The sequence below is a fragment of the Vipera ursinii genome (genome assembly GCF_947247035.1).
Source record: "Vipera ursinii genome assembly, chromosome: 1".
Lineage (NCBI taxonomy): Eukaryota > Metazoa > Chordata > Lepidosauria > Squamata > Viperidae > Vipera > Vipera ursinii.
Genome location: NC_139512.1, coordinates 135,066,094 through 135,092,871, shown reverse-complemented (window position 1 = coordinate 135,092,871; position 26,778 = coordinate 135,066,094). Strand labels below are relative to the sequence as shown.

The 26,778-nt window shown below is 37.2% G+C and overlaps 1 protein-coding gene across 1 annotated transcript in view; it reads left to right on the top strand.

The window, feature by feature from the left end:
- NCKAP5 (NCK associated protein 5) overlaps positions 1-26,778 on the top strand; it is a 649,941-nt gene that overhangs the window by 266,662 nt on the left and 356,501 nt on the right. The window contains exon 4 of the mRNA XM_083350693.1: positions 10,260-10,393. Within this exon, the coding sequence (XP_083206819.1) occupies positions 10,260-10,393 (134 nt within the window). The remainder of the gene's footprint in view (positions 1-10,259; positions 10,394-26,778) is intronic.

The following is a 26,778-nucleotide window of genomic DNA, read 5'->3' as shown; positions in this document are numbered from 1 at the left end:
TGGATTTTGATCACCTGACCATGGGGATGCTGCAATGGTCATAAGTGTGAAAACAGTCATAAATCACTTTCAGTGCCATTGTAAGTTTAAACAGTCACTAAATAAAGTGTTGCAAGTCAAGGACAACCTGTAAAGGATTAATGTTCTTGTTTTGTTTCCTGATACAGTAAAGTATGTAGTACATTATATCTCAGACATGTCAAACACAAGGCCCGGGGGCTGGATCCGGCCCGCGAAGTGGTTTCATGTGGCCCGTGAAGCCATCCTGGAAACAGGGAGGGAACGGCCCCCACTGCCTTGGCTCTGGCCCAGAGACCCTTTTTCTGCCAGAGACCCTCAGATCTGTCACACTCCTGCCAAGGCCCCCATAGGCACCCTTGATGCGAATGATGTAGAGCTGGCCATGCCCACCCAGTAGGCCATATGCACTCTAGCCACGCCCACCCAGTAGGCCACGCCCACCCAGGCCACACCCACCTGGCCCCTTGAGGGCAACCGCAATGCTGATGCGACCCTCAATGAAATTGAGTTTGACACCCCTGTTATATCTTATCAAAGGTCCCTAACCTTTTGGGCACCAGGGACCAGTTCTGTGGAGAGAGGTTTTTCTACAGACCGGAAGGTGCATGGTTTTGTGTGCTGCCTGCATCCCGCAGATGGGGCTTTGCTTGTTTGTGCAGACCGGTTGCTGACATGCCGCAGACCGGTACTGGTCCACGGACTGGGGGTTGGGGACCCCTGATATATATAATTTAAGTTTAGAAATCAAAAGATTATAGAAGACAATACGCCTAATAGCTTCTGTTTATTAGTCTGTGGAAGATGACAAGCAGTTTTAGTATTGACTGTAATTTTATTGGCCCCAATTGTTTGTTTCACATAATTAAACTACTATTTGTCAATGATGCTTTTTCATGCTCCTAGCTTTGGCAGGACTGCACAGCTGAAAAAGCAAGAGTGGAGCTAAATGCTTGTCATTTTTGTTATTCTAAATTTTGTTTTTGCCTTTTTGCATACACAGTAATTTCATATGTAATTTAGTCTTCTAAATTTCTAACAATAGATTAATCCTCCACTTAGAAGGAAGAAAAAGAGCTGCTTGACAGCAATCATTCTGTTGCTTAACTGCAATTAAAATTCTGCCACATTCCTGGGTAAATAAAACCAAACGAGTTGAATAAAGTCAGTGTCCTACCACTTGGTGGCAATTTTGAGCTACTGTGTAATAAAAGCAGATACTGGAAAGAGTAACAGTACTTTTAATTCACTTACTTGGATTGAAAAGAACAGCACCACAGGCTAAAAGTATTAATCATAAAATCCACTGCCCATTGTTGCTAAAATATCTAGCTAGGATGTCATGATTTCTTTTTTTGGCATCTTTTATAGACAAATGGAAAGAATGTACGCAGAATTGCCTGCTGTTGAACAGATTTATTTTCTAATGACACAAACTGTTAGAATAATCTGGAAATTAGTTAGAACTGAAAGAGAAAATATAAAACATTGCTTTGATTTACAGATGGAAAATAATTAAAGTTGATTGAAGGAATAAAAGCAGCCCTTTAAAAAAATAACATGTAATGAGGAACATCTTTGACATCAGTTTAGCAGTATTATAATTTGTAAAAATCAGGCAGTATTTTTCAGTTAAGATTCGTGGAGGGATAGGGAAAACATTTTGTTTGTCTAGGATTAAAAATGCAGAAAGTTGTGAAGAATACCTAAGGTAGATAAAAAAAAGATGAGGAGTAGACAGAGGTCTGAAAAAGACCAACTCAAAGCAAAGATGAGTAGAGTGAAGGTTTTGAAAATGGTCAAAGAGAGTAGGAGAAAATTTAGGAGGTAGCCAAGATAATTGGCACTATTTAAATGGGAAGTTGAAGCATGGAATTGAAAGGGGGAAGATTCAGGAACAGGGTACGATATTCACATTCACATAAAATGAATTCAGTTGGGATGAGGAAGCCAAGAGGTATAGGATTATTACCAGTGGTGGGATTCAGCTGGTTTGCACCACTTCGGAATCGGTAGCTAATTTTTTGTTGCCCAGGCCCAGGATGGACTTCTGGAAGCGACATCCACACAGAAAACCGGTTGTTCACATATTTGAATCCCAACACTGATTATTACATGTGGAAAAATAGTTGCTATGCAACTGTAGCATTGTCCCCTGATGTCCCTAGTAGGGAATCAGCAATCAAGAAGTTCAATGGTAGTGATGAATGTCATATAGAATGAAATTATCTACTTAATTGCAGGCATATACTCTCTCACTCTGTGTGTGTGTGTGTGTGTGTGTGTGTGTGTTTGTGTAAATCTTTTGATATAATGAATTAAGACATCAGTCACTACCAATACTTTTTTGCAAATTGGGACGTTGTTAACTTAAGTCATGCTTACAGTGTCTGCTGTTTTGGGGAATTTGAGGGAAGATAGGGTTAAAGGATTGCTGAAATATAAATATGAGGTTTTAGAAGAAGAATATCCAGCTGTTGGTTTTTAAATTTTCATTTTTAATCATTTAATCACATATAGGCATAATATGTGGTATAATTGCATTTTTTAAAAGGGCTTATTCTACCTTATCAAAGAACTGAATTTTTATAATATAGCTGCTATGACTTCAGGCTTCTTAAATATAATCTATTGTAAGTTATGGGTAAAACAGAAAAGATAAATGTCACCTTTAGCAGTTCACTTTGGATCTGCAGTAAGCAGCAGAGTCCTATTAATTAATAATGCTGGGTTCAATGATCGTATTTGTTTAATATAATAAAATGTTATAACTGTAAGCATTTTTATCCTTTCTTTCTGCTCCTGTTCCTTTCACCTTGAGTGATGGTTGTTCCTGCTATCAAAATCTACTATCAAGAGAGCTGCAGTGTGCTGCTAGGTTATTTGTCAATGCCTGGCTTTATTTTTGTAAGGAGGTATTGATTGCAGGATAATAAATATTTAGTTTAACAGGACTTGATCGGGAGCAAAGGGCTACCTGAAATTAGATTAATTTAAATTGTGTATTGTGAGACACAACCCAGAATTCTCCTATTGTGAAAGACATGTTACTAGAAATACTCAGTGATAGGGAAGTCACCAAGAGGCCCTGAGATATTTCAGCTTTTTGACTCTAGCAATCCACTGCTTTTGCTAAATTTGCTGATGTTGATGGAAATCAGATTCCTAAACAGCCATTAGGCCAATCCCAATATATTTTATTAATTTTTATAATTGGTATTTTTTCAGAATTGGTATTTTTACTGTAGTAGGGAATGTCCAAAGGTAAGGAAATACTTAGAAGAAAATTCTGATTTTGCTATTGCATTTAACATTTGTACCAATTCTCTTGCAGAAATTATAAAGATTAATGCTGAAAAAGGGAAGGCTAGCAGACTTATGAATAAACAGTGAAAAACTAACAGAAACCTAATTATCTTATCCTTCAATATTTATATCTACTTCTTTCTGTTTGGATGCGTGGAACATGTTTTACAGCGCTACTTTCTGTTCCATATGTTGGCAGATCAAGATTTCATCTCTTAAAACTTTTATAACTTTTTCCATTTGCAAAATCTCCTAACATTTGGCGTCTTGTATGCACCTTTTCCAAATTTGCATAATTGTTAATGTAAATTGCTTTAAGGACCTTTTTAAAATGCAGATTACTCTCATTTTGTTCATTGATACTTCCATTTCCATAGTACTGTATTTACTGTGACTTTCTCTACTAATGTAACCTTTTTAAAAGGTTTGATTTAGATTGAAGTTTCAGTATGTATGACTTTTCAGATTTTTTTTTCTGCAGGGCCTCTAAAACTCAGGGAGAGAAGGTTGCCAACTAGATTTGCTAACCCGTAGGCCACTTGGAAGTCCATTGAAAGAAAAATGCCCAGATTTACTCAGTAGAATGCATAATCATTTGTTTTATCATACTCTTTGATATTGTATTGATATTGTACACTTCTTGAATGGATGGGTAACATAGGTTAGTTACTGACTTTATTTCCTTTACACATACAGGTAGTCCTCAACTTACAACCACAATTGAGCCCAAAATTTCTGTTGCTGAGTGAGACAGCTGTTAAGTGAATTTTGCCCCATTTTAGGGCCTTTTTTGTCACAGTTGTTAAATGAATCACTGCAGTTGTTAAGTTAATAACACAGTTGAATCTGGCTCCCCCATTGATTTTGCTGGTTAGAAGGTCGCAGAAGGTAATCACGTGACCCCAGGGCTCTGCAACCATCATAAATATGACTGAGTTGCCAAGCATCGGAATTTTGATCATGTGACCATGGGGATGCTGCAGTGGTCAAAAGTGTGAAAAACAGTCATAAGACACTATTTTCAGTGCTGTTGCACTTCAAATGGTCAACAAATGTACTGCTGTAAGTCGAGAACTACCTGTACATTACATTAAGAGAGATGATAAAGTTCTTTATCTCTTAAGTATTTTTAAAGTATGTCATATCTGTGCAGTTGATTTTTTGACGAGTTCTGTTTGTTTAAATTAGTATACCTAAGTGAAAACATTTTGTCAAAAGCTGTTGAACAAAAGTTTAAATCGGATGCCTTTAAAATAAAATGATGCTACTTGATACTGATGATCAGTGCTGGTTTTCTAGCAGTACTTTGCCAAGGGCCAAAGTAAACTGATCTGAATTCTCTCCTCTTGTCCTTATGCTCAGAGTTATGCCTCCAAAGGAAAGCTTCTTACACAATTTGATATACAAAGATAAAAACAAAGACTTGGAAATTCAAGGTAAATGATGTGTTTTGCGCTTGCAAATTAGAGAGAGATATATATTCCATTCAGAAGATTTCTCCCGAGACCAAACCTTAGTGAAATAAAACTTAACCTCATCGCATGAGGAAAAAAAAATGGCCTGTGTTGGGTTTGCTGTTGTGAAATATCTTACAGAGACACCTACTCCAAGCTTTCTTTAAAAACACCAGATGACATGGTGCACGGCAGTTGGGGTTTCTAAAATCTATGTTTTTCAGGGGGTATAGGAAACAGATTTTTTATGGAAAATGTGCAGGCAAGATTCCTCTGTGATTGCTTTCTTTTTCCCTGATTGTTTTTACTATGCAACTATTTTTCAAAGAAATGATATATGGACAATATATTGGTAGGGAAAGATTGGTGAATATGACAGATTTAAGAATGGCCACATAGAAATGCCATATCAACCTTGCAAGTGACCCTTGCCAGTTTACAATAGTATGTAATTAATCATTTAGGAATTACATCAGTTTTGCTTAACATGCATTTCTATCCTAACCATGAGAGGAGAGCCTCAGCACTGGTTTTAATGGATTTAAGTTTTGCAGAATTCTGATGGTGTGAAAAATTGTACATTTCTATATTCAAAGCTTTCTGTAAGTATCCTTTCTGTTTGCAAAATTATGACATAGGAACAATACATTTTAATTGGCTAATTTAATTAGGTCACTAAATTTCTTTTATGGAAATTTATTTCCCTATATTATTATTTCCCATTTTAAACATTCACACTACCATATATTTGTGAGGTTTGCTTCACATAAGTCCTATCTCCTCTGTAGTTTACAACGTGCATAGCTATTTCATTTAATCTCTTATAACCTGCCTTTAAAGACATCTGCTTATATATCACTGTCTTTGAGATCTTTTTCTGGCTCATATTTTAGTCTCTTGGTTACTGCTATTATAAATGTATTATCCAGTATGATTTATAATACCACAGCTTGTGCAAATAATGTCTTAATACCAAGAAAGCTTTTTTATGCTATGATAAAATTATATGCCTAAGATTTGATCCAAGACTGTGGGTATTTCATAAAATCTAGGTTATAAGCATCAAATATGTTTGAAACTCATGGCAGCCCACCAACAGGGTAATGGTGTGTGTGTGTGTGTGTGTGTGTTTGTGTAGGTATGTATGTATGTACACATGATCTTTGTCCATCATGAAAAAGTTAGAGCTTTCAGGGGCAAAGGTTACCGAAGTACACACACACACTTTTCTCTAAAGTTCTAACCTTTTCATGATGGGCTTGTGGTTTCTACTGTTAGAGAAATGGAAGATCTTATATTTTTCAGTGGAGAAAGAAAATTCTTCGACTGAATGAAAGAACCTTTCATCACGCTGAGGCAGTAAATAAAATATCATTGTCATCCTCATCATCCTCATCATCCTCATCATCATCCTTTTAGCTGTTGTCTCTTCACTGCAGGATGAAGGACTCTTCTGCATGTTTCCAACCAATACGATCCTGAGCTTTCTTTTGCCAGTTGTTACTTCTAAGTGATCTTGATCGTTGTATCTCTCTGAATAGAATCTTCCAATTATTTCTAACATTTCTTCTCTTGGTCTACACAAGAGCCATCATGTTTTAATGTAAAAACCTTCTTTCTTGTATTTATAAGATTGCATTTTGCTCTATTAATCCCTTTGTTTTTAAAATGATGCATTTCTTCTTGGATACATTTTCTTATGGTCTTGCAAAGTTCAACATACTCCAGGTTATTAGTGAAATTTCTGGTATTCTTCATGGCCTGTCGATTTTTTCATTAAATCAATAGTTTCATCAGAGATTTTTGACTTTACAAAGTGTTTTTCTGGTGATGCTATAGATGTAGCAGATTCAAGTCTTTCATCTCTTCCAAGTCTTACAATAGAGCAAAGCGATTTGATAGATTAATCTCAAAATTGCTGCTCTCCTCTTAACAGCTTATCACTTATTTTAAAATAAGAAATGTATAAGTAAATATCTTCCCTCCCTCTGTCCTCTGAGTTTGATTTCTTGACCATTGTTGGGTTTTTTTTTTTTTGTCTTGTGCTATTTGGAGTGGCCCTTTTTTTTTGTATAGTTCTTCATTCCGAAATGTTTTAACAATTGTAAACTGCCCAGAGTTGCTCGTAGTTGGGTACCACATAAATTTAATAAATTATTAATATTATTATCATCTAAAATGTATAAAAGTCAACAACAGAAATTACTAAATTTAAAAACAGACAATTGCAGTCAGAACAGTAAAGCACCGCATGAGACCTTAAAGAATAATGAATTTAACACGATCTGGTTATCTGAAGGACTCCCTATCTCCATGTGTTTTGGCCCACTCCAAGGTGGGTGTGCACCAGGTCACTTCTGTTAAATGCTGCCATCTTTCTGCCTCCACCCTCTAGAACAATATCTTCCCCTCCCCAAAGTACAGATGGTGCTCTCTCATCTGGTGTCAGCCTCTCAAGTAAACCAGACAGGAAGCACAAGTAGATGAATTAATTCTACTTTATTGTAAGGTTATATTAATAGTAGGAATGCGGTGGCTCAGTGGGTTAGGATGCTGAGCTTGTCGATCAGAAGGTCGGCAGTTTGGTGGGTTGAATCCCGAGTGCTGCGTAACAGAGTGAGGGCCGTTACTCGTCCCAGCTTCTGCCAACCTAGCAGTTCAAAAGCACATAAAAAATGCAAGTAGAAAAATAGGGACCACTATGGTGGGAAGGTAACAGCGTTCTGTGGGCCTTTGGTGTCTAGTCATGCCGGCCACCTGACCACGGAGACGTCCTCAGACAAGTGCTGGCTCTTTGGCTTTGAAACGGAGATGAGCACCGGCCCCTAGAGTTGGAAACGACTAGCACGCATGTGCGGGGGAACCTTTACCTTATAATATAAGGCTTATATTAATAGAATTTTGCAAGTCTGAAAGTGCAAACTTCCTGCCATAACTTTTAAATGCTTGACCCATTAGAAAGTGTCCTTCCTAAGTTTCTTTCTCTGATTGTTAAGCTTCTGTCTCTCTTGTCTGATTGTTTCCTAAACAGCTCACTTCCCATTCTTTCCTAGAGTCATCCACACATTTCATTACACCTAGAGTTCCAGAAAGCTCTTAAACAGGGCACTGTTTCTACATCTGGAGTTAATGAGTTTATTGTTGGATGTGACATAATGTAGTTAGCTGGATTCCCAGGAGAGAGGGTGTGCATTCCAGAAGAATTAAGAAGCATGTGAGTCCAGATAGTTTGTGTGAAAGAAAGAGAGTGAAGACAGCCCCTCCCTAAAGAGTTCTCAGAATATATGAAGAATGCAGAGAATAGAGTGCTTAGTCTGGCAAGATTCTGTCTATAGGTGTAGAAGAATAAAGACATCTGATTGGAAGAATCATCACATGCCATTCTGGGTATTGGGCCTGATATGTATTTGTCATGTCTGTATAATTTTCTCAATTCTGTTATTTTAGTTCAGGCTTCCTGTTTATATGGGATGATATGCATTTAATTGTTTTTTATTATTTATGGGTTTTGTAAATCTCCCACACTTTAATAGGATAGGCAGGTGAAATATCTTTAATAAATTAAATTAAAAAGAGTTCATTCTTGGCAACTTAATCAGTTGCATATTATTATTAAAAATGATATCCCACTTTTATTTTGTACCACTCAAGGACACATAGATAATATTATATCCTGTTTTTTTTTCCTGTAGCAACAACTCTGTGAAGTATGCTGGACTGAGAAAGAGTTACTGACCCAAAGTCACGCAATCAGCTTTCGTGGCTAAGATGGGACTAGAACTCATGATCTCCTGGTTTGTGGTCCAGCACCTTAACCACCTCACCATTGATTATGATCAGTGGGTTTTTTGTAAAAGAAAAAGGTGCCGGAACTCACACATGTCATACAACCCACCTTGCCTACTCCAGAAGGTTCTATCCAAAAAAGGTGCCGGAACTCCATTCTGAGCATTCTATGAGGAAAAAAAGCCCTGATTATGATACAGGAATATGTGCACTTAATGGTTGTCAGTAGGATTGTAAAGAATGATACTAGAAGGAAATAAAATTTAGAAAATGAACGATGACAGTTTAGTGATAATTTTTATTACTAAGAGAGTTCTCTCTGTCCTCTATATTTTAGACAAATAGTTTTGTCATATGTATGTTTATCAGCTCAGCGGTTTGGAAATATCTCAGTTGTCATTCAACAGCTGCTTTATGATTAGGCACAGATAATAAGGTAATTATCACTCTCTGTGCTTTTTTCATTGCATCTTTCTTTGAACTTTCTATTTCTAATTACCCCTGCTTAACCATTAGTGTATATATAAAGCTTTGAATTTCATACAGAGTTAATTGTTCTCCATAAAAAAATAAATTTGTTGAATTCGTCACAAAGCAGAAACAGCTGACTAGGTATGCTGCCATATTTTCTCTTTCTTCTTTATTAGACTTTATTCGGCTGTATTTGGTTCTTAGATGCTCAGGACCCGACTGTTACAAACTGTAAATTCAGGAGATGATTTCCTGCTGTCTCCAATAGCACTATAATACTTCAGTTGTAGTAAGGCAGGATGTATTCTCTGAAGTAGTTCTTACTTTCTGAAGTACTTAACAACTATTGGGCTTTCTGCCAGAAATTAAAAAATAAACATAATTAGTCAAATTTTTCCCTTCCTTTAAAAATCAGCTGCTCTCATTATTTCTTTTTAATCTGTTTAAATTGTTGGTATCAGGTTGTACTTTGTTTTTATTCTGTATTTTGTTATTATATTTAAAAACATTTAAATGAAAATATTGTAGCTCTGCAAGTCAAAAAACCCGGTGATAGCAATAATAATTTATTAAACTTGTATGCTACCCAACTTTTTGCAAATTTGCAATTTACAGGGCCAGTAGCTTTGATGGCTAGGAAATTACTAGTAATTCTCACTTAACCACCAGAATTGGGAATGGGAAGGTCTGTTGCTAAGTAATATGGTCATTAAGCAAGACACGTTACTGCAACAGACTAAGGAACTCACTTCTGCTATGATCATTAAGCAAATCACCTGTGCTCATTAAACATAACTGTGACTTGTAATTTGATTGCCGACTTCTCCATGGATTCTGTTTGTTGAAAATTGGCTATGAAGCAGTTAAATGACAATCATGGGATACTGTAATGGTTGTAAATGCTCTCTGTTTGCAAAATATCCAAATCTTTTTTACATGGCCACAGGGATGATGAACAGTCACAAGTGCAAGGATTAGTGGCAAAGTTATTTTTTCAGGATTGTTGTAAATTTGAATGATCTCACTAACCAGGGCAGACGTTAAGCAAGGAAATTCTAATCATCTGATAGGCTCTTGGTAGAAGGGGACTGATGGCAGGGTAAAAGTCTTTACCCACTTTTTCTACATGATTGTCTTTCAATAGCAGGAGCAGCTTACAGTGTGAAGTCTTAAGCTTCACACATTTGAACTCTGCTTAATTTTGTCACTTGCTTTTTTTTTAAGCGCGAGAAGCTGGTACATGAGTTGGAGGAAGAGCGACATTTGAGATTTGAAAGTGAAAAAAGACTACAAGAAATGACACTGGAATCTGAGCGCCATAGGGTTCAAATGTGTGGACTGCAACAGCAGTTTTCAAGGTAAGCAGGATTTCTGAAAAGTTATCTGATCTAAATACGGATATACTGTACATACGCATGCACACTTGAATAAATAAACAGTAAATAGCAGTAGATACTGTTGTCATAGTTGTTTTTATTTTTCAAACACGATCTATTTCTTTCAGTTTAGTTTCCTTGTCCAATAGAGACTTGTCTTGCAAATGGCATGATTGTCCCCAAGTTGAAAGGCTGTGTTCTTGAATGCAGTTCAATTTCTTAACCTTCTGGCAACCAGTAAATATCAACCCAAACAGTTTAGCTGGACCCACATTTGCAGCATCATGTATCATACAGTACCTGCAATGTGAGAATTGACTTTAGGAGATCCCTGTGTGTATGTTTGTGTGTGTGTGTGTGGGGGGGAGAAGAGATGCTCCTAGGGAATGATAAGATAAAAGAGGACATAGCCGCCCATAGCTGCATAATGGTCAGAGAAAAAGACTCAGAAAGGAATCTCCCTAGCTTATAAAAAGGAGACTGTGGGAGATTTGTACTTTGGGTCTTGCAAGATTCTGTTAATATAGCCATACAATAAAGTAGAATTTGCTCATCATGTTTCCTGTCTGGTCTACCTCAGAAGGCCAATGGTACCTGACAAAGTTAAAAAAGAATTCATATCACTGAACTATTCTTGATAAATTAATTCAGTTGTTATTACAAATAGAAATAAGTTCTTGACTTATAGCCATAATTGGCACCAAAACTTCCATTGCTAAGCAGTGTAGTAGTTAAGGAAATCACTCCGGTCATTAAACAAATCCAGCTTCCCTCACTGACTTTGTGATCATATTGTGATCATATGACTTTGCACTGGGTACAACCATTGTAAATATATGCTGGTTGTCAAGTGCCTGAATGGTGATCATGTGACTATAGTAATGCTGCATTGATTGTAAATGCAGGCACTAGTTGTAAGTCATTTTTTTCAGCACCATCCTGACTTTGAATGGTCACTAGATGAATGATTGCAAGTGAAGGACTACCTGTAGCAAGATGCTTATTAGAGAAAATGGAAAGCTGAGTAATTCCTAGTGCTGAAATCTGATAGTATGTGAATGACCTTTGGGAGATGGGAGGAAGACCTGCAGCCTCAACCATATGGTCTGATAAGAAGCAGCTGAGTGTACATGTGTGGAAAAAGCATAGGAAGTGTTTCAGAAGGAACAGTTTTCTTTCTAAAAAATTATTAATTCTGTGGCTGATAAACCCAGAGTAATGAAGTCAAAATAATAATAATAATAATAATAATAATAATAATAATAATAATAATAATAATAATAATAATAAGTAGTAGTAGTAGTAGTAGTAGTAGTAGTTGGAAGGGACCTTGGAGGTCATCTAGTCCAACATATGAGCACAAGCTCTTTTCCCCTTTTCATCAGTTCTTATGAAGAGGAGTGGCCACATTTGGAAGATCAGGTCCCAGTTTAACAAGCCAATGTATAAATTGACTTTCCTTCTCTCTTCAAGTAGGATACTGAATAAAACACTGACTGTTTAGTCCCAAACAACAAGTATCCCAAAAGTATTTTTCCAAAAGGCAATTGGACTTTCTTGGGTTTTTTTTTCTTTTCCTTTCAAAATGTTTCACTTCTCATCCAAGTAGCTTTTTGGATGAGAAGCAAAACTTTTGCAAAGGAAAAAAAAATCAAGAAAGTCCAGCTACCTTTTGGAAAAGCACCTTCGGGACAACCATGACCTGGATGATTGAGAAACTTCATAGACATTCTTCACAAGTGAGTACTGTACGTGAGGAGTGCCTCAGGGGGGCTGGGGAGGCTTTGGGAGGTCTGAAGTGGGCTGCATGTGAACAGCCACCCCAATTACATGAAGGACCGAATGCCCAGAAAGCTCTCTCAGTAGGGACACAAAGTAGCTGCGTAGCAGAGAGTTCCATAGGCTTAGGAGACTCCCAAAAGTGTAGCACAAAACAGCGTCCCCCCGCAAAGAGGTGGATACATGGGAAATCACCACAGCAGGGGGCAAAGAAAATTCAACATGATTCCTAGCAGAGATTGACTTCCACAGGATCTAAGTATCTGCTTGGTGGTTCTAACCCCATGGTGGTGAACCTATGGCACGGGTGCCACAAGTGGCACACAGAGCCCTCTCTGTGGGCATGTGTGCCGTCGTCCCAGTCCTACGCCTTCAGCTGGGTTTTATAAAACCTTTTCGCTTTAGGCCTCCACCGCCATGTGCAAAAAAGAGGTTCAATCAATCAATCAATTTCAACTTTTCGCAGGGGAAAAAAAGTTCTCGCAGAGTTGGAATTGATTGATTGAACTTTTTAGTCCCACTCAGTCTGCCGTTACCACTGCAGCCACGCCCACCCAATGAGCCATGCCCACCCAATGGGCCACACCCACTCAAAGGCCATGCCCAATGTTACATAAGTGGGTTTTGGGTTGCAGTTTGGGCACTCAGTGTCTAAAAGGTTCGCCATCACTGTTCTAACCCCTTGGGGAATGCAAGCCAGAGCCTTTGATTTTAGGATTGATGGTGTTCTGCACAGTCTTGTGGGAGCTGTGGTCAATTACAGAAGCTTGGGAAAGTTAAGGCAGCCTCCTTTTATTATTATTATTATTTTAGCATACAGCTAGCTCCAGCGTTCCAGTCCTGTCCTGAGTGCAGCAAAAACGAACATTTTAGGATGCTGCAACTGAGTGGCTGCCTTTAGCATTTCTTTCTTTCTTCTTCTTTGATCTTATTGTCCTGTGCAACAGCCTGCAGCACCTGCTCTTCAGCCTCTCCAGTACTACCTTATCTGCAGCCTCTCTATTACTACTTCATCTCCCGTAATCCCAAAGAAGAATCGTCTGGGTGTTTTATAGTGTCATTGGAATCCGAACATGAACTTGTCCTCATGGTATAAAAGAATTAGATGTTTTGCATAGACGTGTTCTGTGAAGCCCTTATGGCATACCCACACACACACTGTGTAAGATCCAGAAAAAAGCTCTGTTGTTAAGAGTGGTAACATTTTTTTCTTTTTATCATTTCAGTTTTCATGTTAGGCTAAGGGAAGTCATAAAAGACATTATTATATAATAGCCCATCTGCAAACAGTTATGGAGGCTTTTTGTAGTGCTATTTCCAAATGAGAAGTGTGAAAACATTATAGTAAAAACGGCACTCCCAGTAAACACCTGCAACTGCTGTTGGGTGATGAGATTACTTTGAAAAATGCTTCACTCGGATCAGGGGACTTATTTTCAAGTTAATTTCCATAGGAATGTAGCTTTGCAGTACACTGTTGGGAGTTTTAAGAGTGAGACTATCTGTGGAGAGTAAATTTAATATACAGATAGTCCTTGTGTTACAACCATTTGCATAGTGATTGTTTGGAGTTACAGCGGCACTGATGGTCACTGTATAGCATCCCCAAGATGCTTGACATATTTGGATGTTGGTTCATATTTATGATGGTTGCAGTGTCCCGGGGTCATGCAATCACCTTTTGCGACGTTCTGACAAGCAAAGTCAATGGGGAAGCCAGATTCACCTAACAACGGTGTTACTAATTTAATAACTACAGTGATTCAATTAACAATTGTAGCAAGAAAGGTTGTAAAATGGGGCAAAACTCATTTAACAACTATTTGCTTAGCAACAGAAATTTTGGTCGTCAAGGACTACTTGTAGTTGTGATTTACAGCCTGATTAACAGGACCCAGTGAATGAAATATTGGAATGGTACACTCAAGGCTGCAGGCAGTCAGACAAATGTATGTATTTTAATTCCAATTTCAGTATGTTTCAGCTTCCCTGTATTCACACGACCTATTAAATGGGAAGTTATGCTTGTTATATTAGGCGTGGACTTGATCACTCTGAGTTTGGCAATGCCTTACACAACATGGGAGCTGGTGTCAGGTTCAGGTGTAAATGTGAGCATTGCAGAGTCATCCACTGACCCAACTGATTTGAGTTTGCTTACAATGCTGGTGGCATTCTGTCCATTTAACAACACAGATCTGAGAAAGAGTTAAAATCCAGTGATATTTTTCATTTCTCATTTTGTCAGACCGGCCAATAAAGCATTGCCTTTTCCCTTCATCAGATGGAAGGTTAATAGTTATCCATGCAATGTTACTTGAGATCATTTAGAGTTTTAAGTTCTACATGATGGAAGTCAACTTTTATTACTAAAACTAATGTCAGAACACAGGCTGGTGATGCTTTGGTACAGGTTTGGCAGATCAAATTGGGTCACTGTTCCTGGCACCTGCCCATCCATCCCTAATTATGGCAATGAGTCATGTTTCCTGTTGGCTGATGATGCTGGAGAAGAGGGGAGTTTAAGTCAGGAGAATCCATGAATTACTGCCATTAAATTGTCCCACTGTAAACCTAAAAAAAGACAAGGCAACCTATAGTCAGTTTAGGGCCTGGCCATCAGGTCAGTGCAAATTATGGAAACACACTTTTCTTTGATTCAAGAACTAAAGACATGCCTGTCTAGTTTGTGTTTTAGTGTTTCCTCAGAACTCAAACAATAATGGGAATAAAACTGTTGGACCCGAGCTGCAAAAATCCAGTTGGCCACTAGGTGGGAGCAAAGACAAACCATGAGCACCTGATACCAGTAGCTGGAGTTTCCTGCTGTGTAGTGGCCCCTTGCAACTAAGATCACTCAGCTCTCAGTCCTGGTCCTATCACATCCTGAATACTCCCTTTGTTGAACTAAAGAGCACAGTGAAACTAAATTATAATAACTTAATCATTCTGAAGCATTTACATAGAGTTCAAATGGCAGAAGTGAAGCAGGGCATAGACTTCAAAGCACTTTCCCTTTGCAGTAAAAGTAATGAAATAATAGATCTTCCAGAACAAAGTAAATTGCAATAACGTTTGATTTCCTAGGAATAAAATGCACATCTATGTTTTAGACAGCATTAGAAACTAAAGCAATAGCATTTTTATTACTTTCTAAAATCTCTTCTTCTATGATCTGTCTATATGTTTTTAAAGCATGTTTAACAGTAATACAGATAGATTTCCAGGTTAAGGAAAGATACATACCCATAATATGTACGGCATTTTTAAGTATTGCTATGGCTTACATATAGCACTTGAAGTTGAGGAGCTATTGAATAGTAAAGTTTCTAGAATTGTTTAATGTTGTGTGTAACTATAGTTCATATTCCTGGATGTCACATGTTGATCTTTGCCATACTGTACTGTGGAATGCTGGCTTAGACAAAAAAGATGAGTAGGTAATAAACAGTTTCTCATAGTTTTCCAAACTTGTTCTGAAATCTGTTCCGAAATCATTCAATTATTTTCCATGTTGATTGTTCCTGAGACATGGAAAAGCTTTGGCATTTCTCTTCAGTATGTTTACATTCCTGAATCATTCTGAGAATTTCATTATTTGTCTCTAGATCAGGGTTGTCAAACTCAATTTCATGGAGGGCCGCATCAGTATTGTGGTTGCCCTCAGGGGGCCGGGTGGATATGGCCAGGGTGGGCGTGGCCTACTGGGTGGGCGTGACTAGAGTGCTTATGGCCTACTGGGTGGGCGTGGCCAGCTCTACATCGTTCGCATCAAGGGTGCCTATGGGGGCCTGGGCAGCAGTGGGACAGATCTGAGGGTCTTTGGCGGAAGGAGGGTCTCTGGGCCAGGGCCAAGGCAGTGGGGGCTGTTCCCTCACTGTTTCCAGGATGGCTTCGCGGGCCAGATGAAACCACTTCGTGGGCCGGATCCGGCCCCCGGGCCTTGTGTTTGACATGTCTGCTCTAGATCATGCAATTTTCACATCACGCCACAAGATAAAATGTTCAGGCTAATGGCCTTTGAAACCCCCCTCCCCCCAAAAAAGTTTTAATGTCACAGTCCACAATTAGCATAGATTACTTGACTAGGTTTGGACAAGCAAGCTGTATGGAAAAATACCTTCACTGGCACTGTAGCTATGTACTATTATAGCCTACTGGTATTAAGATCATGTGCATCCAACCAATTTGGGTGTATCAAACAAACTGTTCCTAAACAGATAATGACATACTGCGATGTGTGAATCAGGCCTTGGAATGTCTAAGTATGGGTAATAAACCAATGTATTAAAAATATACTTATTCATGTAATACACTCAGATAATTCAGAATTGGCATTGTTGAAATGTTAGGTTTGACAGAATGATTTCCTGTGAAATTGAAGGTGTTTGTCATTTCATTAATATTATTTTAAGCATTAAGGAATCATCTGGGAATTCTGGATTAACACATCCTGCTAATTTATAATATGATTTATTTGGTTTTATTTACACTGTGTGAACCCAATCATAGGCTTTATCATGTTGATTTAAGGCTTACTGCAGTGAGAGAATCAGACTACCACAGCTTGCTCAACAAAACATGACTGAAAGAATGACAAGTTATAGAGACCCAGTTGTAATGTGATTGATTTGTGCAAGGTAGGCAACATTGTAGTTTAGATATAAACTTATGAATGTTTAAGTTTCTGGATAGCTTCTTATATGTCAGAAAGTTATATTCCAACAGTCTATTGCCAGCATCATGCTAAGTTGCTTTGGTATTACAAGTCCTTCCTTCATAATAATAACATATTGAAAGCTTCTTCAATTATTTCCATTTTTCACCACTTACTGACAGAATCTTTGGGAAATTACAGTGATAGGATAATAAAAAAATCATAGCAATGATCTGTTTACTGCTGAATTCAATTAATTATTATTGAAGGGTTTCTGGTATTATGTCAAGGCTTTATGGATTAAAATTTTAAATGAAAATACATTAATAGGAACTTGTTTGGCAAAGGAGCATAATGTCCTCCTACTAATAGGAAGAACTGGCACAAAAATAGTTGTAACAAATAAACACCCAGCCTTGTATTAGAAGTTAGGAATAATTGGAACTTTGTGACAGTAATACTTTCAGACATATTTTTGTTAAGTTTGTAGAATAATTGCTTTATTATCTCTGGGTAAGAGTTGGGTTATTTTTGTAAGTATATAGAGATACCTAAATGACTTCCTATGCAGTATATACACTTTGCTGAACCTTGTTGCTTCGGGGGATTTTGTGTCCTCAAAAAGTAGAGCAATTGCAGAAATATATGTAATATGGATAAATATAATATCTTGTGGCTACTATCAGGGAAGTACAATGTGAACATAAAAAAATACTGCAGAAAGACTTCAAAAGAAAAGAAATGCAAAGCAAACAAAGAGCAATATATTTTTCTGTATAAAGGAGAAGAAGACCTGGGTTTAAATTCATTTAAATGATTGCTGCACCTTGCTTCAAGATTTGGCACTGCTTCTTCTTTCTGTGGAAAAATTCTTAGGATCAATGTGAGATCTTAATAAGAAACATATATTACCTTTGTACAATATTCTTAATGCTGAAATAATTTTCAGGTATTGAAACACAATAAATAAATTCTAGAAACGTAATAGTGTTTCTGCATTCAAATTAAGTATGTTATTTGCTTCAAAAACACTGAAAGTAAAGAATCAGAGGTCATCCCAGTTGTGGTAGGAGGTATTGCAAAAAGGTGACACTCTACATTTTTGTGGAATATTCTAGTTAGCACACTTACACATTTCATTATCTATGGATTGCATTGAATAGCCTTATTTCTCTGAACAGGTTAGACATCTATATTTTTTTAAGCGATTCTTTAAATGACATGGAGGATTTGCATTCCTGAGCTTGATTGGACATTAACGTTAGTCTAGCAAATGACATAGTCATTCAGCACATTTTAGAAAGCTATTTCACTATATTCAGGGAATAAACTTGTCTAGAAAAAAAATGGCAAAAATATTTTCCTGTTTGATTATGGCTGTGTCAGCGGACAAATAGTTACCTCTCCAGTAAAGGGAGTCAAAGCCCAACATTTTTCGATCAGAATGAATAAGAATCAAGTGCAAGTAACTGGAATAATATAGTTTAATTAAGAAGTGCCTTTGTACAGTACATAAGATCAGACAGTATATTTTATTTCCCAGAAAATAAAGTTTTGAGTTTTTTTAATTGGTTGAAAAAGTACGATAAATAACTAAAAATATGATGCTTCGCAGAAATGGTGGAGAGATGAGAGAGACAGTAAATGTGTGCAAAGGATAGTTATTCTATGAGGTTTTAGGCTTTGCTGATAGTGAGGAGAAAAGGAAAATTATAATATTCAAGGAGAAAAATGCAGAAAAAAAAGACTGACGCAACTGCTTTTTTTTTTTTTTAAAAAAAAAATCAATCTAATTTTCTCCCAACTCAAGAAAACGATGCAGTAATTCAAAATGTAAAAGGATATTGCCTGGGGATTCAGGAAGAAGGAAAAAATTGTTGAGGGAGATAGAATTGCTTTGATGATAGGGCAGGATCATGGTAGGCTGAATAAGTAAGGATAGAATATGAAGTCTTGTTGCAGTCCTTTGCCAGCATGAAGCCACTCTGTTTTACCAAATTCAGTCTGGACTATGTCTTCCTGTCCTCTGTAGAGGTTTTGCATGAGGATAATGAGATGTTCTGGGTTTCGCATTTTTAAGTACTTTCCAGAGCTTGATGCGATCAACACAATCAAAGGCTTTTCTGTAATCAAGGAAACACAGACTGATTTTTTGGGAGATAGGATTTTTAGATCAAGAAAATTTTCCAGAACAACAATAGCTGAAATTGTTATCCTGTAGCTTGTGAATGAATGTGTTAGTTTAAGAAGATTTGTCGATGCCTATAGGTGGCCTAATTGTACAGGTTCTGTTCACCTGCATAGGTTACAAACTCTGCAGGGATTTTTTTAGCTTATGCAGATCATCTGAACAACTTCAGGAAAAGCATGAAATAATTATTTTTTTAAAGTTGCACTGATTTTGGTAGAGAGTAATAATGAACTACATTGTTCCTTTTTCTCCTTATAAATTTGAGGGATGTCAAATTATAATAGGAGACATAGAATTTAGGGAAAAATATAAATCATCTGGGTATGTTTAGTCGGGGTTAAAGATGACTGATTGTAATTGTAATTGCAGACCAGTGAATAAAGTAAAGAATATTAAAAGGAAAGGATTTTTTTTCTCGCTCTCTACTTACAATGCAAAAAGCAACAGCAATTATCCAGGCTGGTAAGTTTGATCCAGGGGTATAGAAGTGCTAATTAAGAACATTGTTTATATAAAAGAGCAACATGGTTATATTTAGACTAAAACACAAAAGAGAAATCTATCAGTCAAAAGAACTATAATAACGTATGCCTTCACTATATGGGAACTTGACTAGATGGGCAATATCTGTAGAACTCCAACATTAAAAAAACATAAAGACAATTTTGAAATAGTTACACTTCATTACACTACATTGCGTTTTTGGCTGTTAAAGTAGTGTCATCAGAACAGTGCAGGTTATCAATGTTTTTTCCTCCTGTTTTAAAATCACACTTCTAGCCTTCAAACATAATTTTAAGAGCTTCATTAAAGATGAAGGTTGCAGTTTTAGAGTCCATATCTTATTAAATTCAGTGAAATTTAAGAAACACAGTATTACGTTTCAGTGTTATTTAGACAGTAGATTTGTTAATAGCGGTAATGCTCCAGAGAACCCCTTTGAGGGTGCTAACCAATGTGATGTAGAAATGATCCAGTATATATTATTACAAGACTTTCAAAAAGGGAGAGGTGGAGGAGAGGAGAAGAGAGAGAAACATTTCAATGTTTGTCCCTTCAAACTTTTTTTATTATAATCTCATAATCCTTGAAACACAATTATGCTGCTTGATGCAGTTTTTAGTTCTAAATATCTTAAAGGACCTTGTTAGGAAATACTGAGTTGAGGGAAAGCATGCTACTAATAAAACCACCTAAGAAGTGAAGCATGGTACCTTAATTAAATGTATAAACACCTGCTTGGGGGCTAATAAGGTATAACGAAAACAGATTGATAGATACTATATTCTTGCTAGCTATTCCTTTGAAGATAGAAGTCTTGTAGTAAAACCTATATACTGATTAGGAATCAGGAAGGGAAAACAGAAAATAAAGGAGATTCTGTAGTTGTTATGGGGATATTTGATACTGAAATGTGGATCAAAATTCCTAAAATATTCTATAGCGAGAAAGGAGAGTAACATTTCCAGATGTAGTACTTACTAATTCTTGTTATTGCTTCCTTCACAGTACATCCTCAGAAGATCTTTGAATTTCAGCTAAAGCCAATGCAGTCATGATTTTGTTTGACCAAAAGTCCCAGTCAAATGAAGTTATATTTTATTAGATTATTATAAAAGATGTGCTGTGCGTGGAGAATTGGTACTGGTTCACTGAAATATTGCTGCAGCTGTGATATCCTGTATCTCTAATTTTATTCATTATTCTTCTTAAGAATCCAACAAATTCTCTAACATCTTTATTAGTAAGGGAATAAGAAATCCGTGGACAAGGGACATGACTGAGAAAGTAGCAGAATAAAAGTATAATATTCTGTGAAATATTGACTAAAATACAGTTAAGTAGGTTGGGTTAAAAAGTCCTTCAGCAGGATTTTCTCACTGAAGAAAAATGTTTATTGGTGTTTTGTTTCACTTAAACAAAGGAGAGTTCTGAGCCAGATGTGAGTGACAGTTATTAAGATTTTCAAAACCTGAAGCGGACAATAAAGTATTCCAAAAAGAACTCTGTAATTAGGTAATAGGGAAGAAATGAAATTCAGTGTAAATAAGTGAGACAAACTGATTATCTCTGTTGATACAGTCTAAGTTGACTATAAAGAGGAAACATAGATAGCATCAATTCTGTTTCATGCAGCAATGGAAACGCCAAATTCATCATGATTGAAAGTAAAAATATGAAAAACTATCATGCCATGGTTTAAAAGGAAGTTTGGCTTCATTTAAAATGCAGACTGTACAGTATAATTCAGGCCATCACATTTCTCAACTGGAGCAGACTAGAAAATAAAAATTAAAATGATAATGAAACTGAAGCAATTTATTCTGTAGTGAGAAAATGACAAGGTTTGTAGGAGAGTTATTTTGCATATCCCTCCATTATTCAAAAATGATCCCAGGAAAATGGCAAATCAATTCTGTGCCATATTTTCCATGAAAATATCCTTGACAAATTTTTTTATTAAAGGAAGGCTGATGAGGTTGCTGTTAACCTTGATAAAATTTAGAATAATAGTAATTGGGGACAGCTTAGCTAATACTCCAGGGGAGATGAATATTGGGTCGTTGTTAAAGATGAAGTTTAAAATTCAGATGCATTCAGTCATAAGGGATCTTTAGTGTACAGTTCATTAGTTGGTAAATCCTTTAGTATCCCTTCCAGCTTAAAATGTAGTGCATGATCAACAAGATCTAGAAGAGAGGCAATGGAAGTATGTATGGCAGAGTCAGGAGTCTCTTAGAATTGTAATTACAATGAAAACCTGACATAACATACTCTGGGACTGGTACACATAGAGAACTCTTTGGAGAGACAGTTGTGTAAACCACAACTAACCTTTGGCTCTATTTGAAAGTAGCTGTTTGGTTATCACATCAGTGAATACATTTACAAGCAATTTAGTGGTTCTTTGGGAAACTTGAGATCAGAAAAATAATACACGTGGCAATACGATGTGTATTTAAATTTATAGAAAGGAAAATGTTGTGCCTGAATTAGATAGTTATCACAGTTTAAGGCAGGTGATATAAAGAACTGCAGGTTCAAATATAATCATTTTGCTTGACAGGTATAGTAGAATAGGCTGAGATAAATAAAAGTGTATAGCTGTAGAAAGCAAGGAGAAGAGCAATTGAATGCTTTTAGAATGTATGCATTAGAGGAGGCAAATTCTGAAAAAGGTGAACTACTTTATACCATCTGCAATGTAAATCAAGCCATTATCCCTATAGGACTGTTCCAGGAGGTAAACAACAGGAATGTAGCACTTCAGTTGACACAGGTTACAGAGTATACCTTAGGACATTGGCCTTCATACTTGGCCCTTTTATGACTTGTGGACTTCAACTCCCAGAATTCCTCAGCCAAGCTGGCTGAGGAATTCTGGGAGTTGAAGTCCACAAGTCATAAAAGGGCCAAGTTTGAAGGCCCCTGCCTTAGGATACCTCCTAGCAAGCTTCACAGAAAGAATAATAGAGAAGCACTCTCCCTGCAGAACAGTGAAATGGGATTGCAGGTTTGCTGGGGAAAGCTCCTGATTAGAAATGGGCGCTCATGGGTTGGAGAGGAGGATGGTATTTGGTTGTCTGGTCATCCTGGCGTCATGGTAAAGGTAAAGTTTTCTCCTGTCCAGTCATGTCTGATTCTAGGGGCAGTGCTCATCTCTGTTTCTTAGCCCAGGGAACCAGGATTGTTCAAAGATGCTTGTGTGGTCATATGGCCAGGATGACTATATGCTGAAGTTCATGGAATGCTGTACTTTTCTACCAGAGTGGTATCTGTTTATCTACTCACATTTGCAGTGCTTTCGAACTGCTACAGTAGTGGCCAAAATTGTGGAAACCTTTTGGGAAAAGTGTACATTTGAGGTTTGAGGGCTAATAAGACCACTTTTTTTGGAGTAGTACCATAAAATTATATATCAACGGAAAGATAATTTAATCAAGAATGTAATGCAATGACTTTTATGATGGATTTGCTATTACAATAGCAGTTATAAAGAAGAAAAGTGAAACACGTAGAAAAAAAGAGATATACCAAAATTATCACCATAGAAAAAACAAGATATACAAAATTATCACCATGTCAGTTAATACTTAGTTGGGTAATGTTTAGTATGAATTACGGCCTTACAATGTCTTCCCATGGAGTGAACCAAGTCCTTTAGTTCTGCAGCTGTTATAATGTGAAACCAAGATTGAATGATCACTTCTGTTAACTGGGTTTGATTGCTGGGTCGCTTCTGACTAACAAGTTTCTTTAGTCGGCTCCATAGATTTTCAGTTGGGTTAAAGTCTGGGCTATTCCCAGGCCATTCCAGCAGTGGAATATGATTATCTTGAAACCACTTTTTGCACAGAGCAACAACATGACATGGAGAATCCTTTTGAAATATAAATGCTTCATTGTCTTGGAAAAGATCATGTGCAGAAGGCTTCAGTTTGGGCTCAAGTATTTCATTAATGTATTTTTGGCCATTTATGTTCCCATTAATCATACAAATTCTACCCACAGCTTTTGATGTCATACAACCCCAGGTCATAACACTGACTGGGTGCTTCACGGTACATGTAATGCAATCAGGATGCAAATCTCTGATTCTTCTCCTTACGTATTTTATGCCATCACTACCAAACAGGGAGGTCTTGGTCTCATCACTCCAAATAAAACTGTTGCATTGTTCCTCTGTCCAGGTAACATGGGTTTTAGCCCAGTTTAGTCTTTTCAACCTTTGTTTGAGAGATAAAAGTGGCTTTTTTTGTGGAATTCTAGATTTTAGTCCAAATTCCTGCAGTCTGCTCCAAACAGTCCTTGCACTCTACTTCACATTGCATTGTGCCATTTCATCTTGTATACACCCAGATGATTTTCTTCTGTCACATAGGCACAGTCTCTTAATTCTTCTATCATCACTTGCTGTTGTGCACCTTTTCCTGCCTTTACCAGTATGGTTTTGTAGTGACTGAGTCTCCTTATACCTCTTCAGAAACTTAGAAATGCCACCTTTGGTTAAGTTTCCACCAATTTTTCTTCTAATTTCTTTATAACTGTAGCCTTGTTCACTTAATAATACTATTTTACATCGCTTTCTGGGTGACCATCAACTCTTTGCACCATTAACTTTAATTTTATTACATTTTACAAGCTTGCTAAATGAAAGAACATAAAAAAACCCAACCAACATGATAGCGACCACGTAACACACTGACGAATGTCCTCTCAGCTTCAATACATGACATCAGTAACTGAATCCTACTGTGATCTGATTGGCTCAGTGCCAAAACAAGATGACACCTGATTGGCTCTCTAAACACTCATGGTCATTGGCTACAATCAAATGAAGAAAAGCTACCTGATATCAACCTAAGCAAGTTGTGCTTCCCTTTTCTGGTTATTTGGCTATAACTTTACATAGAATACAGATAATTGAACAAACTGTTGCATTACATTCTTAATTAAATTATCTTTCCATTGATATATAATTTTATGGTAGTACTCCAAAATAAGTGGTGTTATTAGCCATCAAACCTCAAATGTACACGTTTCCCAAAAGGTTTTGACAATTTTGGCCACTACTGTAGGTTGGCAGGAGCTGGGACAAGTAAAAGGAGCTCATCCCGTTGTGCTTGGGTCTGGAACCCAGGCTGTCCAACTGACAAGCACAGCTGAGCAATCACAACCCTGTGGCATCATGGATAAATAGGCAATTCTATTACTAACCATGCATGTCTTACAAACCTCAGCAGGTAGAAGGGAGGGAGACCTTCACACATTCAAGTTCCCTTCGTCCAGTGCGCTCCCACAGGGAGGGTCTTCTCAGGGTGCCACCAGTAAGAGATTGCCGGCGGGTAACACCCAGGGATAGGGCCTTCTCAGTGGGGGCGCCTGCCCTTTGGAACCAGCTGCCAGTGGAGCTGAGGACTGCCCCCGACCTCCGTTCATTCCGCCGGGGCCTGAAGACCTGGCTCTTCAAGCTCTCTGGCCCAGGCTGAGGATTAATCTTATTTTAACTGGGGTTTTATTTATGCAGGGACAAATATATTTTTTTTAAAAATTTGTTTTTAACTTTTGTATCTTGGTTTTTTTATCACCCTGTAAACCGCCCTGAGTCCTTCGGGAAAGGGCGGTATATAAATGTAATAAAATAAAATAAATAAATAAACTATGTGAATAAATATTTCCAGGTAGGAAGAGGTAGGTATAAATATTTTATTATTTTTCTTAGTATGTTGTTCAAATTTTATTTTTTTCCCATTAGGACAGAAATGCCCAGTGTGGCAGAAAGAGAAAACCAGCTTAACATCATGGGTGTCTGCTAAGTATGGAAAGGGAAAAAAGGTCAACTTAATATTATCCAAGCAAGAGTATGAATCCAAAAATTAGCAGGCTATTCTCTGGCTTTTTCAGGATCAGAGAAAATATATGTATTTTGTGGGGATATTTGCACCAGGCGATGTTGTTAATAAGTAACTTGGTGGAATATAGTTAGTAAACATTATCATTGTGGAAAAAAGCAAAATATAATTTCACAATGGAAAGGGATGTAACTCTGGAAGATGACAGACAAAATAAGGTCCTGATATTCTTTTTAAAATATTTACATTAAACACTAGTTTATTTATTTATTTATTTATTTATTTATTTATTTATTTATTTATTTATTTACATTTATATACCACCCTTTCCCGGAGGACTCAGGGCGGTTTACAGGGTAATTAAAAACCAAAATACAAAAGTTAAAAACAAGTTTAAAAAAAATTAAATTTGTCCCTGTATAAGTAAAACCCCAGTTAAAATAAAATTAATCCTCAGCCTGGGCCAGAGAGCTCGAAGAGCCAGGTCTTCAGGTCCCGGCGGAATGAACGGAGGTCGGGGGCAGTCCTCAGCTCCACTGGCAGCTGGTTCCAAAGGGCAGGCGCCCCCACTGAGAAGGCCCTATCCCTGGGTGTCGTCCGCCAGCAATCTCTTACCGGTGGCACCCTGAGAAGACCCTCCCTGTGGGAGCGCACTGGACGATGTGTTTATCTGTGGGTGCCCTAATGATACCCCAGTGGCAATTTCAGGATTACAAAATGTTGTTTTCACAGTATTAAAAAACTTCACAGGATATTGATATACTTGCCAGAAATCTTGCATGTCATTTTGGATAAAGACATAAGTATCCATTACAGTTTGAATCTTTTACAGTATAATTACCATATATACTTTTGTATCAGCCCCTTCGCGGATAATCTGACCCTTGAATTTTTAACCAAAATACGATAAAAATATGTCAGCCAACTTGGGTACTTTTAAGAAGTGTTACTATACTTGCATCGCGCACGTGCACACACACACATGTATGTATGTATGTACGTATCAAATTTGGATACTTTTAAAAGTGCTACTATACTTGCTTATGGATAAGCCCATCCATGGACATGCCAAACTCAGATTATAAGGCTGTCTTTCTTTTTTTTTTAAAAAAAAATATAGGGTACTTTTGTAGATTGGTCCTGAGCTTAAATTACATATTTTTATCCACATTTCAGAAATTATCCTGACCCAAAGTAATTTACATCAGTGAAAATAAAATAAAAGAGATAGGCCTTGCTATCTAGACTATGAAAGAAGAATTGCCAAGAAAGGGAAATGGGGGAAAAGGAGAAAGGAAAGTAAGTTCTTCAAAGTGAGAAGATACTTTTGAGATGTAACATGGCATTCAGTGTTTGCTTTTTCTTTCTGTTACTTTCAATTAGTGGT